Source organism: Nematolebias whitei, chromosome 17 (genome assembly GCF_014905685.2).
Source record: "Nematolebias whitei isolate Nwh7 chromosome 17, NemWhi1, whole genome shotgun sequence".
Lineage (NCBI taxonomy): Eukaryota > Metazoa > Chordata > Actinopteri > Cyprinodontiformes > Rivulidae > Nematolebias > Nematolebias whitei.
In genome coordinates this window covers 25,301,543-25,319,668 of record NC_056514.1, presented here as the reverse complement: position 1 = coordinate 25,319,668, position 18,126 = coordinate 25,301,543, and the positions used below count along the sequence as shown (strand labels likewise).

Genomic DNA, 18,126 nt, shown 5'->3' with positions numbered 1-18,126 from the left:
AAAAAAAAAAAAAAAAAAAAAAAAAAAAAAAAAAAAAATATATTTTTAAAAATATAATTAAATTTTGATATTTCGAAATAAATATTAATAAAAAAATACTCCAAAACTAATGTTACGTCACAGTAAACAACTCAGATAAAAGCAAACAAACAAAACAAAAGAGTAAGTGACGCTGCAACAAAATTAAACAGCAGTGTCCTACTTGTCAAGTGGAAATGACTCAAACAGTGTAAAAGGCAGCAGAGTGGAATGATGCTTTATTCCCCCTCACACATTGTTATTCTATCAGCTGTTAAAAAATTCAACAAACACAAGTTACAGTGAGAAAATTGGATTGAGATAAGTTATGGGCTCATAGAAAAGACAGTTCAGTGAACTGGCTGCACAGACAGTCCTTCCTCTAACGGTTTATGAATCACACGTGAAACATTCACGACCCACTCAGACACAGCTTCGAGTGGGACCAACAGAGGCGGAGCACAACTCAGCTGGGTTGAAGTGGAGCGTGATGCATTAAAAGCGTGTGGGATATTTCCACTGTGTCATTTACTATAATGAATTAAGTCATTATAGCAATTTAGCAATCTTTGTGGTTAACTATTTTTAAAAACTAACTACAAAGTTACTGTGTATCATCATCAACATTACCCCGGTAATAAATCTGGTTTTAGTCTGTTTTAAATCTGTAATCTGTTTTTTTTTTACATTCTTAAGACAAATATTCGTATGCCCTAGATTAAAGCAAAGATGTGTGGATCCGTTTAACTTTGTTTTATTTCCCCCAAACTCACCAAGTTTTCTCTATGTGAGAGAGTCTTGTCTCAAAAAGCTGTGTGCACTGCAAAGGATTCTGGGTAGTCTTGTGGGAATTCTGTGTGCAATATTTCTGACAGTTTACAAAGTTTCTGAGTGTGTAAATAGGTTCCTGTTCAGGTTTGGTTTGGCATCATGCTTAAGTCTGTTACTGGCTGTAAACTGACACCATGAGCCAGAGATTGTTCCTGGCATATAAATGTCAGTATTTGTTTTACAGTAGTCTATTGACATTGATTTCCGTTATTGCTGTCTGTTTTTTATATGTTCTGTCTGGAACAGGTCCCTCTTGTAAATGAGGCCTTATGGCTTAATAAGACTAGGCTGTATAAAAAAAAGTTGAATGGAAAAAAAACCAGGAAAACATTTTGAAGTAGAGGTATGCAATACAGCAAAATTTGATATCGATCCAATACCAAGTAAATACAGGTCCAGTATGGTTGAATTTTGATGACGTTTAAGTGTTTTGTGATTTTTCTTTTGGATCATTCTTCCACGTGATTTTTTATGCGCTTGTATAAATTTGTTGTGTTACCACTGTATCTTACAGCCTTTTTACAAATTAAACAGCTTGCCGTTGTTTCATTTTCAGCCTGAAAATATAGCCACATAGCGCTCCTCTTCCTCTCTTGTCATTTCTCTGCTCCGTCTCGGCGCTGCTGCTGGGTCGGGCCTGCTTGCTTGTCTGGTGCCGCTGAGTCACGTGATGGTGTAACATCAAAACACTGTGGGTAGGGGCGAAAACACTGTGGGTAGGGGCGGAGCGAAGTTGCCTGCTCTGTGCTGTGACAGGAGTGGCACTTACACAGTCGCCTCGCATCTTTGATGAAACCGCAGCAGTGCATGTCACAGGAGAGAAATTGAAGCTAATGTATCAATCTCATTACACTGGTATTGATCAGTGTCAATGTTGCTATCGATATTATCAATATTTGATCGATCCCCCCACCACTACTTGAAAGGCTTGAGAGATGGCTCTCTGAAGGGAGCCAGATCTTGACAATCCATTTGTATCATAGAGCCATTCATTTTTGACTGAGTGACATCATTATGCATGATTATACGTCATCACGTATGGCGTACTTGATGACGAACACCTGTCGCAAGAGCTGTGCCACATGCTTGTCAAGCATAACTTCTCCTCCTTTTCTAACCTGCTTCATTCCTCCCTTTTGCCTATTCTTTGTCTCATTGAAAAGGTGAAGGAGGAGCTGTCTGCTTGAGAAGGAAAATATTAAAGATAGACATGGTTCTTTACTGTCTCAACTCGGTTCTTATCGTTCGTTGTAGAGAGCTGTTCAAGATCCAAATCATGTGCAAACGTCACATTCCCTCTTACTTAAGGGTGATATCACAGCTTAGTTTAGTATAGCATTGTTTCATGGCAGTCAACATTTCACTTATGCTTTTGAGGGGAGTCTTCCAAAAGTGTACGTTCTGTACGCTTGTGAAAATGTTGACATTTTTAATTCATTCAGTTTCATTTAGTTGTACATGTTAGTTCCATTGAGTCACGAGGAATCATTTACAAGAGAGACCTGTTTTAAACAAAGAAACTTGAGAACGAGACCTAAATGAAAACCACACACCACAGGACAGAGCAGAGCTGTGCAGATAATGCAACTTGTTTGTGACAAACAATGTAGCAGGTAATAAGTATTTCAACCAAAGTTTTTTTTTTATTATGTAGGCTGTGGAAGCTGAGAATTTAACCCACTCATGATGAATAGATGACTCGAGTTACAGCCGGTTATAAATACTGCCTTACAGAGTTAATGATGGTGCATGTCCACAGTAAATATCTGAATATAAAGCTAAGAAGTCATCTGTTCAGCTATATAAATCTGGAGTAAAAGTTCAATATGCACACATAGCTGTTTATTACATATGCATATACTGTGAACCTTCTGTTCGCTGCATTTATCCGACAATCACTGTTTCATAACTCTGAACGTTTAATCTCAAATGTAAAAAAAATACTAAAAGATACAATAGGTATAAACTTACAAAACTCTCAGTTACTTCTTTTTGATCACAAAATAGATTAAAAAGGATCTTTTGTTAACAAAAACATCATAAAAACATTTAATTGTTTCAACATCGACACAAAATCTTTACTTCAATCAACACACCCACAAACATTTATTTATTGATCAATCATTTACTTTCAAGATTGCTTTCTTAAATGTTCATGGCTTCAGATATGGGCCTGTGGGTTCTGACTTCAACACCTCTTTTCATCCACCTAACTTAGTAAGTTATGACAAATACTCATGAAGAAGGTTATCATAGTCATTTGACTGATTTTGATGTACTAATTGTTACCAAATTATTTGTTAATATATTAAAAATTACCTACTTCTTAACAGTTAATTTATCTTCAGGTTGTTTTCTGTTGGATTCTACTTAAAAAAAAAAAGATTTATACTTTAATTGGCACTTTTTAGCTTAAAATGTTAGTCTAACTTTAACTTAGAATTAGCTACTTATAGCTTTGTATTATTATTTTTGCTCTTTGCTTTTCTACCCAAAACTTTTATTATCCTGATTATGAAATGTTAGCACTTACTGATAAGGAACCCAGAGAGAACACAAGTTTTTAACCCCAGATGTCCCTAAGGCGAGTCTATTATTAAACACAACCCGTTTCCAAGTTTAGATGGTGACAAACAGAAGGTCACATTCTGGTGAGAGGCTGCTGGGACTAAAATGGACAGAGCATTTGTTGTGTGCCTCATATCTGATGCATCGAAATGTTAGCTCTCACCCTCTGACTCGGTGTTACTAGATATAGTTTTTTAAATCTCTTGGGAAGTTTTTATTTTAAATTTAAACCCTGATTGGGTGAAGGGAGAGGAAAGACATATGTACTTTAAAATATAGTTTGGGTATTTTTACATATGAATTGTCTTTGTGTGTTGGTACATTTTTGTTTTACATCCTTAATCCTTAGTTATTTGTAGCAAATACTACTTCTTTTAGTTTTTGCGTAAGGTTCTGTGAATGCAAATGGCTCTGTAAATGTATTTGTTTAGAATAAAAATGTTGCTTTTGCCTAATGCCTTTTCTATCACCATACCACACCATACAGCTCACAGACAAGAGAGCAGTTTGTCACTGCTGGTTTCATGTGACCTTAAAAACATTGAGCAATAAGAAGTGAAATAGTTCTGCTGAAAAGGAAGTAAAACAGCACACTTGGGTATAAACTTTTATTTATTCGCACCAGTTACATTCTGCACTTGTTGAAAGCAAACAAAAAAACTAAGTTGTGTAAAAACAAATTGGGAATCTTCACCTGTACAAAAAGGTGTTCAAAAATAAAAGGCAAGGGAATGGCGTCAAACGTTTTTCATCAACCTCTAAATTCAGAGTTTTCACTTCTTTCTCTTTCTGCCAAGGTGTTAAAAAGTAATGTTGCTGTTACAAGTGGAGGACAAAGACTTTGTTTAGACTCTGCTTTATAAGAGACATGCTCTTTTTCTATGATGATGCACAGTCGGAGCGGAAGGTGAAAAGGGTGTCACTGTTTAATAGGCATGATTAGCCACAAACAGTGAGTCTCCACCTGCAGCGCTGGCTCCAGAAGAAACATATTTACCCTGGCAGGCCAGGCTGTTAGCCTACAAGAGGAGAAAAACATAATAATAATTAATGAATGTGTCAAAAAATTCAAGAAATAGTGTTAATGCTAATTATTTTTACTTCATATGCATACATACCAGAGCTCTCTTGACAAACTCTTCTTGGCAAGCCTTTCCATTCTCCTTCTTGCCTCCCCAGGCTTTCAGGGCGGAGGCCTGCAGGGCACGGCCATACGAGAAGGTCAGAGCCCAAGGCCTGTGCAAAGGGCACTGGTTCATGGCATTTAGATTGACGGAGGCCTCCTCCTCACTCTGGCCACCAGACAGGAAGGTGATTCCTGTGCATCAAAAAGAAAGAAAGTTTAGCGGTGCACTTCTCATGACTACTAAGTCTTGTTGTGTGAATTACTGTGTGCATGCCAGAAAGATTGTGGGTTCAAATTACCAGGGACTGCAGGGGGCACGGTGCGGCGCAGGGCTGTAACAGTTGCCATGGCAATCTCCTGGTTGCTGTACTTGTGTGAGCAGGAGTGTCCGGCGGTAACCATGTTGGGTTTGAGCAAGGTCCCCTCCAGGTAGACATGGTGGTCGGACAGGGCTTTGTAGACGGCAGCCAGGACCTTCTCAGTGATGTACTGGCAACGCTTCAGGTCGTGGTCACCATCAGGAAGAATCTCAGGCTCGACAATGGGAACGATGCCGTGCTGAGGAAGGCAGAAACAAAACGAGTCAAAGGGATGATGTTTGTAACAAACATAGCATCACAGTGGGAATATGTTTTTTACAGTACATGTCTTAATTTCAGAATGTTCTGTTGGTAAAGGAAAAAAAGGCATTCTAATTTTAAACAAAGTTCTTACATTCTAACTATATAACTCTTCTGATTTAGTCCAGTTCACATAGCAGATGTACAATAATAAGTCCTTCCAGAAATACTTGCACGTACTTGCTTACTGAGTGTGAACACAACAAATATGTTCCACCCAAACCACTAGGAAGTGAGTAAATGGGTGGACTGATACCAAAAGCTCACGCCATGTTAAAGAAAAGCAGCTGTTTCCTGGTATAGCAAATTCGAGCAGCAATTTTAACAACCAAATTTATTTTAAAATGATACTTTTCTGTTATAATTAAGCAAAAACAGAATAAATGGAAATGATATATTTTCTATTCAAATCCTCCTTACCAGGAGGTTTAAAACCAGGAACAAACAAAACACACTTATTTAACAATCTGACTGAGGTGGCTCACCATCTGGCAAATGCTGGCATAGCGAGCCAGGACATTGGCATTCTCAAGAATGGCCAGTTTTGAGGGAGTGGTAGGGGTGATCTTCAGAACACAACGCCATTTGGCGAAGTCAGCACCGTCCTTCTTGTACTGTGCACAACGCTCATACAGTCCGTCAAGACCTGTGGAAAAGAAAAGATGTCAGAACAGTTTGACAAATGTGCTAACAGTTGGTGATGCATCATTTGTCTTTGCTCACCCTGGGTAGTTGTCTCGCCGTTTGTTCCAGCTAGGGGGACAACACCCTTGTCGACCTTGATGCCAACCACCATGCCTCTTTCTTTGAGGTACTGTGGGAAGGGTTTGCCATCATCGGTCTTTTGGTACATGGTCTCGTGGAAAAGGATGACGCCACCAATGCAAGGCACGATGCGGTCGTCAGCAGTGAAGAGGAGCTGGCGGTACAGCCTCCTGTTCTCCTCGGTGTTCTCAGCATTGATGCTCTGGAAGCGCTTGGCCACACTTCCTGTGGATTAATAAAAATAATCAGACATCCTGAAACAATGTAATGTATTTTCTGAAAAAAACAAAAAACAAATCTAATTTAAAGTGTCCACAGCGTCAGCTTAATTATAATATATATAATGTTTCATGTCACTTTTATCCATCCATCCATCCATCCATCCATCCATCCATCCATCCATCCATCCATCCATCCATCCATCCATCCATCCATCCATCCATCTATACATCCATCCATACATCCATACATCATCCATCATCTTTGGCTTGTTCCAGAGTCACCATTGTACCATTCAAAATATCCAACTTTATTTACAACTACATTTCCCATAGAAAAACACTGCGATCTTTAATTACTAATTACTACATTGTTCTCTTTGAAATCTGCTTCAGCATATTTGATCTACTTTAGCCTTCTTTTATAATTGTTTTATTCTTTTAGATAGTGCTCTGTTATTGCCAGCTTCTAGCTAAGCTTTTGCTAATTTTAGCTAGTCTTTTGCGACTCTTGGTTTTTAGCTACTGTTGAAATATTGTTAGGTTTTAGCTGGCATTTTGATTATTTTAGTTTTTAACCAGCTTCTTTTAGCGCTAAAAAGCCAGCTTCAATTTTTTATTTTTATTTTAGCAAATTTCAGCAAAATCATTCGGCACTCAGCATTTATGCTGCATTTTTGCAGAAAATACAGTTTTGCTAGTTTTTATTCAAAGGTTCCTGGTTTTATTGTGATATTAGGTAAATTTATGCCAAAATGCTATTTTTGATGCACCTTATGTCTCCTTTAAGCTAAAAAGCTTCATCTTAGGTCTTGTGCTTCTTATGTGCCCATACTGAAAGGCCTACAGTGTCTTTATTGGTCAGATGATTGGTCAAAAGTAGAGTTCAGGACAGATGGACAATGTTTGGTGAGGTCTGTTTCAATGCCATTGCTATTATTTATTTTCATGGTAATGCAGGAAAGAGACTGGGGCATCAACCAAATTGTTCAGGAGTAACAATTATTAAATTGCTTTTGCCTTAAATAGATGTCTTCTTGGTTTTGTTATTCAAAGTTTAACATGTGATTCTTATTACACTGATTAGCGTTGACTATCCTAAATGACCTACTTACCAGTGGACTCATCTGCAGCAAGGATTCCCTTGCCGGTAGCAACAATCTTGTGTGCAATGTCACTGAGCTCCTTCTTCTGATCAGGAGATAGGAAGGGGTATGCGTGAGGCATCTTGACTCTGTATAGAAGAAGAAGAGACAAATTCATCCTGTGACGGAGACAGACTCAGTGCCCCAGTTTGACAGGGGGAAAAGTTCAACGAAACTGCAAAGTTGTACGTTTAGCTCTTGAGGTTTTGGTTTCCTTCAGTATATACGTGGGAAAATGTTAGATGAAAGGAGGGCAAGACTGTAGAAAGGAAGTGGTGATTTTTTTTTTTTGCCAAATAGTTTTCCTTTCTGCTTAAGCTCTGTTGAGAACTGAGACTACCCCAAGCTCTAGCTGTGTGATTGTATTTAATGCAGTTGTAACAGCAGCTGAGGTTCATAAAGCATATATACTGAAACATGCTGTGGCTCAAGGGACTTTCTCTGCCACCTGTGTCTGCTGCCCTGCCTTCAATATACAGTATATGATGGCAATGAGGGCAGTCATGTGGCTGAACTATTCCATTTTGTTATTATACATAATATCATATATTATAAAATAAATACATTATTAATAAAACCCAGTAAAAAACTAAAAATTTAACCTCACAAAACTTTCCCCATGACCCTCACTGCTCCTTTCCTTATTGCCCACTCCATTCTTTCCTTTTGTGCTTGCCCTATGAATAGGTTGCACTAAATTTAAACCATGCACTGGTGCATTGCACAAAGTATTTCAGCTGAGAGCAATAAAACACTTGCACAGTAACCATGTTACTCTGCAGGAGGATCACCATACAACAGTTCTGATAGACCATGTGGAGTTAGAACTTTGTCAGACTTTTGAGTCACCCTCAGCCCACACTAATCATGGAAACAAGTTGTTTTGCAACAGCTTTTAATAAGCTGTAGATGAGATCAAAAACTCAGTTACAACAGCTAGTAAACTGGTAATGGTTAGGCAGGGTCTTTTAATATATAGATGTGGTCACTCAGTTACAAAAACTAGTAAACTGGCAGGTATACTATAGGTCAGGCAGGATCTTGTATTAAACACAAAAATATGTAAAACTGAACGACATTTTTCATTCAAGCAAATTACTTCAGAGATATTAAACAAACCCACTCTGAAGTTTTGTTTAAGTGGAACAAAGAAATGAAATATGCAGTCAGTCCTTCGTGGCGTGCATGGTGGGTTTCGTGTGATCTGATAAAGTGTCAGCTTGTCAGTAACAAGAAGTGGTTTTCAGAGTTTATAAAAATAAAAACATTTCCTCTGCCTTATTTATGTGTCTGCGGTTGCATGCTCTACATGCTTTTACATAAACAAGATATTTAAAGAGTAGCACACAAATCCATTTAAAGCGTAGCATATATTGCACAGCAGTTTTCTGCTTTTTTTTTTTTTTTTTACCTTTGAGTCTGAGAGGAGAGCGGAGACAAGACAGGGAGGTAGGAGATCCGATCTTCGGCTGCGACACCTCTCCTGTGTGCTGGCCCTTGTATTTATCCTCCCATAGTGACCCCTCACATTTCAGCTGCCCAGCTATAAAAAGATCAGGACGCAACCAGAGACGGCTTGTGACATTCAGCAGGGCTTGGGCTGGAGTAATATGTTAGTGAGCAGCCACTGAAAGGGCAAAGAGCATTTCAGTGAATGGCAGGGAATGCAACAAATGGGGCCCGGTTGCATAGGAAAAAGGACAATCAGGACTGCTGTATAGAGAATAGTATACAATGATGAGACGCTTCAGATATGATCCAGAATACAAAACAAGATTTGATAATAAGCTTCAAACTCACAATGGTGTTCTCTCCATCACCTTTAAATAAAACATGATCTTTTAGTCACACTTCTGCATCATGTTAGTTTTAGGATATTTTTACGATGCACTGTAATTGCTTAGCTGCAGTCAATTTGCTGCATCAAGTAGCAAACAATCTATGTGTAGGAAGATGACCTTGGTTTGGGTTTTATCTTATAGCACCCCCCCCCCCCCACACACACACACACACACACACACTTACACAGGAGCTCGTGGAGCATGTGACAACCTGAACATAGAAGACACCACGCTTTGATCTTTGACCTTCTCCTAACCTTTCTTGGTTGTCCTTGCTTGGCAGGAAGAGGTTTAACCGGCAAGTCTGGCATGAAGCCTACGTTGCACACACATAGCCATGATGGACATTTTCCAACAGTTTATTTTACACTCACTCAGGCCAGTTACATGTTTGAATAGATGAGGAGGTGGCAGGAGCACCGGAGCTTGGGTTTTGCTGACAAAAGAAAGTGAAGTTTATCAGAAGAGGTTTGCTTCCTGAACAGATGCTGTGGCTTGAATGAGACAAAATGCAGAGATGTCTCTACAATGTGAGGCACACAGGATGGAGTTTTATCTTTAGGTCACATGACGTGATGAAAGTACAGCTGTGGTTTTTTTTTTTGTTTGGTCTCATGCTACAACGATCCAGCAAATTCAGTCTAAGGAAAATGCCAAACTACACAACACATCTACCTAACCAGTTACACCAGAAACATTTCTCATTCGAGCACTTCTTTAACATTTGAAGTATTTAAAATAATCAACACAGTATAGCTCATTATACAGTTGTACATTATAGAATCCTCACACTGAAACACATGAGATGAGACAATTCAAAGGTAGTATAAGAAAAGGAGAAATGTTTCTTTTGACTTTGAGTCGTCCTTTGTGAAAAGTGAAACTGGCGACTTTTGAAATTTTCTGAGTTTCCTCCCCCACACCTCCACCACAGTTTGAACTATCTTGAGAAAACGTGTGTAAATCTATTTTGTGACAGTGTCTACAATTTTGGTGAACAGACTTTTTTTAAAGTGTGATTTCACAAATTTTCTACATGAGAAAAAAAAATACGGCTTGATGAGTATTTCTGTCTGTCTGGAACTTCCTACTTTTTTTTTTTTTTTTTAATCAGATGTAACAGCATTTATCAATATAATGTTATTGTGTCATGCCTATGTTTCCAAGCATGCAAACACAAAGCATTGTTCTTTTTGTTGCACATATATACGAGGAATATGATCAAATGTACAATGGATAATCTGGTTATTTCAGCAGTTACACTGAATTTGACCAAAGTCGGAGGGACTTAGTACATCATGTAATGTAAAAGCTGATGAAGCATCTTTACCTCACTCCTTTAACCAGAAACAATGTTCTAGTTTAAACTTCAGAAGAGCTTTTCTCCCCCAGGAGGCCTACTTATCATGAAATGCTGATGGTGGCATTTCCTCATAAGGCTTTACATGATAATAAATACAAAAGTAATACAAAAATTAGAGTTTCCTGTCTTGCATTACTAAGATTAAGCTGCACTTGAAATGAGTTGCTTCAAAGAGAAAGGTCATGGAAGAATACAGGAGTAACAATCAATGTTTTTCTGCAGCTGCACATATGGAAGACAGATTCATGTCTACGTTGGCGTGCTGTGAGCAATTAAATACTCAAGACTACAATCATTGTTGCAACAATTGTTTGTGCTTCATTCTCTTCTGTTTTTTTTACAGAACAACCACAAAAAAGTTTCATGTCAGAGATTCAAAGCGTCTCCAAGTGTAACTCCTACATTTCGTCTGTAAGCTCTGAGCTGCTCTCTCATGGTGTATGCGCTTCACTTTCAACAGCTCCTCCTTCACACTCTCATGTGGATGAAGAGTCTCACACTGTTTCTGTGTAAATCAGTTTAATCAGAGAGGATTTCTTATTTTCCTTTACTTTTCATGGGAGGAACACAATGAACTTGATAATTGTTGTGACACTTTTCTTGTCAGGTAAGTAAAGCTTGTATCTCTTTACTTTGTCTTAAATTATTTTATTTAAAAAACTTTTGAGCCAATTGAGTAGTACATTAACTACCCCCTACTTCCTTCACCCTTTTTGGGGGCAATTCCAATTTTGTGTTTCTGCATTTTGCATGAAGTATTGAAGCATTAGCAACAACAACTTGAATTTGTGTGCATCTTATCCTCTGTGAATTCATCTGTTTAAATACAAGAACATCTAATCAGTCTCTTGGCATTATTTAAAATCGACACTTTAGAAAAAGTAACACGGTGGCACTCATATTAGAAATGCACTACATACTTGACTCCAGACCTATAAGACAATTAAAATCAGATCTTAGATTCAAAATTACTATGAGCTCTTCAGTTCCTTACATGCAGAACAGTACATGCTCTCTTCCTGTGAATGCTTCCCACAGACCACAGGCTTTTTGTACTTCTCTATGGATAGCATGTGTTAGAATAAGGTCATAACATATTCACATAAATTATAGTTTTTACATGTACTGTAAAACTAAATTTATTTTTGTTGTGAGCAAAATGTTGCTCAAACAGCCCTGTATATCAGATATGATACAAAACAATTATCCTAAGCTAAATGATATGGCGGCACAACTGATAGAGCTGCTGCCTCTCAGCGAGCAGGTCTCTGGTTCAAATCCCGGTCCAGGGGCCTTTCTGGGTGGAGTTTGCATGTTCTCTCAGTGCATGCGTGGGTTTTCTCCAGGTACTCCAGTTTCCTCACACAGACCAAAAAACATGCATGTTAGGTTGATTGGTAACTCTAAATTGTCTCTAGGTGTGAGTGAGAAAGTGAATGGTTGTTTGTCTCGTTTGTCTCTTTGTGTCCCTGTGATGGACTGGAGACCTGTCCAGGGTGTCCCTTGCCTCTCGCACAGTGATAGTTGGACATGGGCACCGGCGACCCCCGTGACCCAAAATAGAAGAAGTGGGTAAAAGATAATAGATGGATGGATGGAAAATGATATAGCTATTTTATTTATTTTTGTGGATTTTGTTTATAGACCTAATAAACATCTCGGCTTGAAAAGTAAATAGAATTGTCTGTCTATTTTTTGATGGGTCAGGCTTTAAAGAGATAAAACTGACAATTTTGGGAAAGCTTTATAAACATCGTTTTTCTTCAACAATTTCTAAGGAATATTACACTTCAACACAGAAAGTCATATATATATATATATATATATATATATATATATATATATATTTATAGTGGCTTGTTTTTTTAAAAGTGGTAATAAAAAACTAGTGTGGCAGACTGTCATGCAATACCTAAAAATGACACCTTCTGTATATTGTATTATTGCTGCCTGCTTAACCAAACTTATCAAACACAAGCAAGATATGGTTACAACTGCCAGTAAATTTGGTGTGCTAGTAGCTGAGAGTCATTCCCAACACAAACTCTCAGTGCTAACGGATTGCCCTTGAGTCAAAATGTTCCAGTTTTAAAGCTAAGGCCTTTTGATCAATGGACAAGAGGGTTAAAACTTTGGAAAAAATTGACGGGTGATATGCATTTCTTCAATTAATGCTACTTTCATTCAGAAAACACAATATTATAGTACATATTTAGATTTCATATAAACTTGCCATCATCTCATATATAATATATCATATCATGCTCCTGTTGTTTGGCGCATTGTTTTTTTTTTTACTGTTGGTGTTTAATATATTCTTAGTTTGACATTTCTTTGTTCATACCTTAGATATTATTACTATTTTTGCTTTAAAATTTGTAATGTGGATATTCTCTTTTATTCCTCAGTGTTTAAAGCTGGCCTTTGTTTTAACATTGATCCTGTGGCTTGGAAGACTTTGAGTAACTCTGCTGCAGGTTTCGGCTACCAGGTGGTGCAGAGAACAACAGAGTGCGTCAAAACATTAATATACAGAATGTTAATCAACAAAATTATTTGCGTTTCTTTGTTTTTAATCTTGTTAACCTAACTTGCAATAAGTTCATGAACATGCTTTCTAATCGACAATATAGGACTGTGCTCTCTCTCAAATGCTTGTCTGGTTTTGTTTCCTCAGTTTGCTCATCAGCGCTCCACTTGAACAATTTTCAAGCAATGAAAGAGGAGAAATATTTCAGTGCAGTACTGAGGGATGCCAACCTCTGCCTCTTCCAGGTAGGATTCATTTGATTTGTAAATTTCCTGACAAGTTGTTCAAACATTTTTTAAAAGGAAAAGTGTTTTGACATATGAAGATTTCATTTTTGTTTATCTATTTATGTATTTGCTTATTGTCCACAGTTTGTTACTGGATTTTGAATGCGTTATATAACTGAAGTGAATTTTTTTTTAGATTTTTTAACACTAAATATTCAGCTAAAATCATACTCATCAAAGTAGGTTGCAAGACTTTAATAAGATATAAATTCATAACAATATTATATTTTCCATATTTTTTAAAGCTCCTTTAGGTGAGACCTAAACTATTTATTTAAGCGCTTATTCTATAATATCCATCCATTGCTCATGCCTAGAAATGAGTATCTCATGATCTGTGGTGTCAAAGGCAGATGTAACGTCCAACAGGACAAAAGCACAGAATCACTGGAATCCATCGCTACAGAGAGGTCATTAAACACCTCAACAATGCAAAGTGCTGTGATGGATTTAAAAGCTGGACTGGAAAACCTCCAAGACTGAATGTATTTCCAGCAAACATTTTAAATGCGAACAACCTTTTTCTTTTACAGTAATTTAGACAAAAATTAGGAGTTTGGAGACAGGCCTAAAAGTTTGACACCGCCAAACAGGGCTTAATTTGTAAACTGATTGATGCCAGAATGCAAAGAGTGGGTGGGCTGGCTAGGGGTGGGGTCTGGGGGTTCTCCCGAAGATAATTTTGAATAAAGTATATGCGATTTCCTGCATTTTGTTGTATTTTAACGGGTTGCTAAACATTTACGTTTACCTACAATTGTAAACACTCCACTTCTGTCAAGCATCCTACCCCACTTCCCCCTTACTTGACGGTTCTGAGCCCAACACTGTCCCTGCGCATTGTTGTCCAACTCCACATGTGAAACCTCCTTGTGCCTCCTTCGTCTGTTCAAGGTGGCTGCCTGTGGGCTCATGCCTGCGTACGACTATGGAAGTCACCCTATACGATTGCCTGGTTAGCTCGATGCTCACCCCTACCACTCTTTTAGAGGCGGAGATTTTTTTAAATGGTTGGAAATGCTACTTGAAGGGGCAGCTTGTATGCTCGTAAGTGGCTGTTGTGTTTAAAATGAGTGTTTATGTAATTTTTTTCCGTTTACATATCCAGTATAAGTTTTATTCATTCAAGGCAGTCATATCTGTTCATAACTGTATTATGAACAAGCCTGAGAGTTATCGGATCCAAGAAAACAGTTACCGGAACGCACCCTGTCAAAGTAAGAGTTCCCGGATCATGTTCAGCCAGGATCCGGTTCAAATTAAGCCATGCCACCAAGGTGCCAAGGCTGTTTTTGTTTTTCAGCTGGAGTTTCACAGCAGCATGCTTAAAACCTTTTGGCACCCCACCAGAGGTTAAACTGCTATTCACAACAGAGAGAATATATCTTGTATACATATATATGTATACACCAAGACAAAATTTTAAACAAGTTAATACTTGTTCTAGAGGTGAGCAAAAGGTGTTTTAACGCCAGCAGCACAGGAGTTATAACAAGGGGATAAGGAAAATGATTAAATTAGCTTTTGTCTATATGCTAGGTCTACAGTCAATGCCACAATTACGATTACTTAACTTTTAACATTGTAGTTTTACATTTTGTTTATAGTTTTAGTCAATAACTGAACAAATAAATGCAAAACATTTCTGCAGAGAAAAAGACACCGGCCATGTCCCTTGGTTTGGCAATGACAAGTGACCCCGCAACACAAAACACTTTGGTGAGTTGATTAACTGCAGAGATGGCAACTAAAATGATGTTGTAAACTGTCTGCTAGCAAGACGATGCAAAGTCTTGTTTGTTTAAAGAATAATTAAAAAAATCAACCTATTTGTGAAATGTGATGCTCTTTTTATAGTTATGTGGACCAAGCATTCCTAAAGACTGCAAAACTATCACCATGTACAACGGTTTGTGCTTTGAGTTAGATCAACAGAATATCTATGGAAAGTCTTTCCCAAATTCTACTAAAGGTAAACATTTGATTTTTTTAAATGCAGAGTCAGTACAATTATGCACTACTCTCACAAATCGTATACTATTTTGTTGATAATTGCAAATATGGAATGAGCTGCTATAATTTATTCATAAAGTCTAAATAAAGGTTGAAGAATGAGTGAAAAAAAGTCTACCTAACCACAGTCTGTGAAGGCAGGGAAAAATGGACTCATTTAAAAATAAATTCTGCTGACAACAGCTGAGACACGAATACCTCTCTGTTAAACTCTGATTCTTTTAATCAGAGTGTCGAGACGAAGCTGACATTGCATTTCTGCTGGACGGCTCAGGCAGTGTATCTGCACAGGATTTTATAATAATGAAGGATTTTGTGAAAAAACTCATTCGTGGATTCAGGGGGAAAGATGCAAAGGTAAGGCACCCACACACACACACACACACACACACACACACACACACACATGGGCTTATGTTTTTGTTATTATGTAGATACTGTATATGAAAATGGAAGATACATAAATTATTGAAGGTGACATAAACATGTTCACATGTTACTTGTCCCCTTTTGGTTGATGAGCCTGCTACATTGTAAAATATCAGCCAGACCATGGCTGGTCTTTGCTGAGCCTTGGTGAGGTTTTCAGGCCTGTATTAAAAACAAAGTGAGCTATAAACAATGGTTTGAGCATTCACAAAGCTTCTGAAGGCTAAGCAGGTTTATTGTCATGGTAGCAGTGGTTCTGTGTGGAGCGTGGTGGAAGTGACAGTATATGAATAAATGGGGCTCACTTGAACCTGGTTGGGCATCAAGAATTTGATATAAGACTGGCCACCCTGGTTTCATGCCTATAGACTGCGATAATGATAAAGTCATGAAAACAACTCAGATGTGATAGCCATGGTGGGATTGTGGCAGTTTTTTATAGCTTATAGCTGCATCCTGATGTGGTCGGAGAGTTATACTGGGGACATGGAGCTATAGGTGATGGTGCAAGAGAGTATCTTAGGGATGAAGGGAATAGAAAAACCCCTTTTCCCTTGAAAGCAAGGAGATTTGGTCCCTGCGTAAAGGGTGCCTATTTCAATTCCAATATTAACTTATTTTTGTTGATGTTCTTTGTTGTGCAGTTTTCCATCACCCAGTTTTCATTAACAACCGAGATTCATTTTGATTTCAATACATTTCCCACCGAAACCTGGGAAGAGGAAATTGACAAGATAAAACAACATAGTAATAAAACCAACACAGCTACAGCCATCAAAACGGTTATGTAAGTATCTCTGTGATGCAAATGTCTAGACGTGAATCAGATTTATGTGTAAGCTGTTGTTGAAATCTGTGTTCATGATTTTTGTAAGAAGTTACATCTTATACCTAAATGACCAGAGAAAGATGTGTCAGTGTTTCTTATCAGTTAGATTTATTTAATAGTAGGAATAACTTATAAACACTGACTTAAAACAGATGACAAACAATGATGGACCGTTATGTCTTGGAAAGCACATTCCTGTGGGAGCACAATAATTTTCAGTCAGCATTAAAAACTCAGCTTTGTAACATTTTGAAAATTATTCACACTTTTGAAAATCATCATAATACATGACGCAGTGTTATAAATGTATGTAACTCAGAGAAATGAAAACTTTGGCAATGATTAAAAAAAAGGAACACAACATACTTTCTTTTATTTCAGTGTGGCAACATTTTTTAAAGAGAAGAGTAGAATTACAGTGTGAGCATGTTGTGAGATTATGTACATCTGTAATTCTGTGAGTTTAAATGTACATACAATTTCTGTGCTTGCAGTCCATTAGGGTGAATGAGCTGTGAGGTGTAAATGAACAACATTTAAAAAAACAAAATTACACTTGGAAAAAACTAAATTATATATTGAAAAAACAGAATTACATTTGAAAAAACGGAATTACATTAAACAAAACCGGAAGTAGTGGGGTTTGTATTTAGTGTATTTTATTTTTATACTTTATTAACAACATAAAACAACAATGCACACACTAACTAGCACATGCTGTCGATTTTGTGGCCAAATCTATTTATTTATAGTTTGAAAAATCTGGGGGATCGCATCGTGTTTTATCGTTTAAATTATCATGGTTATCTATACAATATTACTAATGCCGTGCCAGTAACAAAACTTAATTACCTTAAAGATCCTGCTGAGTTTTTCCAGCGTCATATCTTCTTCTTTAAGCTTGAACAAAACATAACTCTCCATTTCTACAGGCTAAAGGCTAGCCTGCTAACTGTACCTTTGTTGTCTGCGTATTGTACATTGTTCTGGTGTTCTGTTTTATGTTGTTAATAAAGTAAAAATAAATAAAAATACACCCTCCCACCATTTCTGGTTTTGTTTAATGTAATTATTATTATTTTTTTTCAAATGCAATTCCGTTGGTTCATATGTAACTCCAGTTTATCAAATGTGATTCTGTTTTTTTCTTTCTTTCAAATGTGATTCCGGCCTCTTCCACTTTGGCTTAATTTAATTCTGTTTTTTCAAATGTTGTTCATTTACACCTCACAGCCACCGTATGAATGTATAGGAAAGGATAATTAACAAGGCAAGAGAGTGAAAACTGACGCAAGTGTGCACAAAGGGAGCAGTCTGTCTAGAAGAATGTCTTTAACCTGCTTTGGTCTATGAGCTCAAAATTTATTCTACAAAGCTTGAAATGCTAAACCTTTAAGTTTTTAACTGAGAAAATGTGAAGCAAAAACAAAATTAATAAAAACGTGTTCTTTTGATTTAAACTCTTGGAATAACATGTCGAGGCTCTCTGAGAATCTACATCCGGTATATATATATATATATATATATATATATATATATATAT

General features: G+C 37.4%; 2 protein-coding genes across 2 annotated transcripts in view; one reads left to right on the top strand and one right to left on the bottom strand.

The window, feature by feature from the left end:
* Window positions 1-4,011: 4,011 nt before the first annotated feature.
* aldoab (aldolase a, fructose-bisphosphate, b) lies at window positions 4,012-8,828 on the bottom strand. Its single transcript, XM_037690997.1, has 7 exons — window positions 8,703-8,828; window positions 7,262-7,380; window positions 5,887-6,153; window positions 5,649-5,809; window positions 4,843-5,101; window positions 4,536-4,735; window positions 4,012-4,436 (listed from the first exon to the last, which is right to left on the bottom strand). The coding sequence occupies exons 2-7, from the start codon at window positions 7,371-7,373 to the stop codon at window positions 4,344-4,346; spliced, it is 1,092 nt and encodes a 363-aa protein (XP_037546925.1). The 5' UTR covers window positions 7,374-7,380; window positions 8,703-8,828; the 3' UTR covers window positions 4,012-4,343.
* Window positions 8,829-11,065: 2,237 nt separating this feature from the next.
* Window positions 11,066-18,126, top strand: part of LOC119423484 (integrin alpha-M-like) — a 14,683-nt gene continuing 7,622 nt past the window's right edge. Inside the window, exons 1-7 of the mRNA XM_037690880.1 lie at window positions 11,066-11,102; window positions 12,904-13,006; window positions 13,173-13,270; window positions 14,964-15,031; window positions 15,170-15,284; window positions 15,555-15,682; window positions 16,399-16,541. Coding sequence (XP_037546808.1) covers window positions 11,066-11,102; window positions 12,904-13,006; window positions 13,173-13,270; window positions 14,964-15,031; window positions 15,170-15,284; window positions 15,555-15,682; window positions 16,399-16,541 — 692 coding nt within the window. The remainder of the gene's footprint in view (window positions 11,103-12,903; window positions 13,007-13,172; window positions 13,271-14,963; window positions 15,032-15,169; window positions 15,285-15,554; window positions 15,683-16,398; window positions 16,542-18,126) is intronic.

Coding starts and splice junctions, on each gene's coding strand:
- aldoab (XM_037690997.1), bottom strand. CDS start 7,373: ATGCCTCACGCATACCCCTTCCTATCTCCTGATCAGAAGAAGGAGCTC. Junction 4,736..4,842: donor CGTGCCCCCTGCAGTCCCTG/GTAATTTGAACC, acceptor TTTGATGCACAG/GAATCACCTTCCTGTCTGGT. Junction 4,437..4,535: donor AGTTTGTCAAGAGAGCTCTG/GTATGTATGCAT, acceptor CTCCTCTTGTAG/GCTAACAGCCTGGCCTGCCA.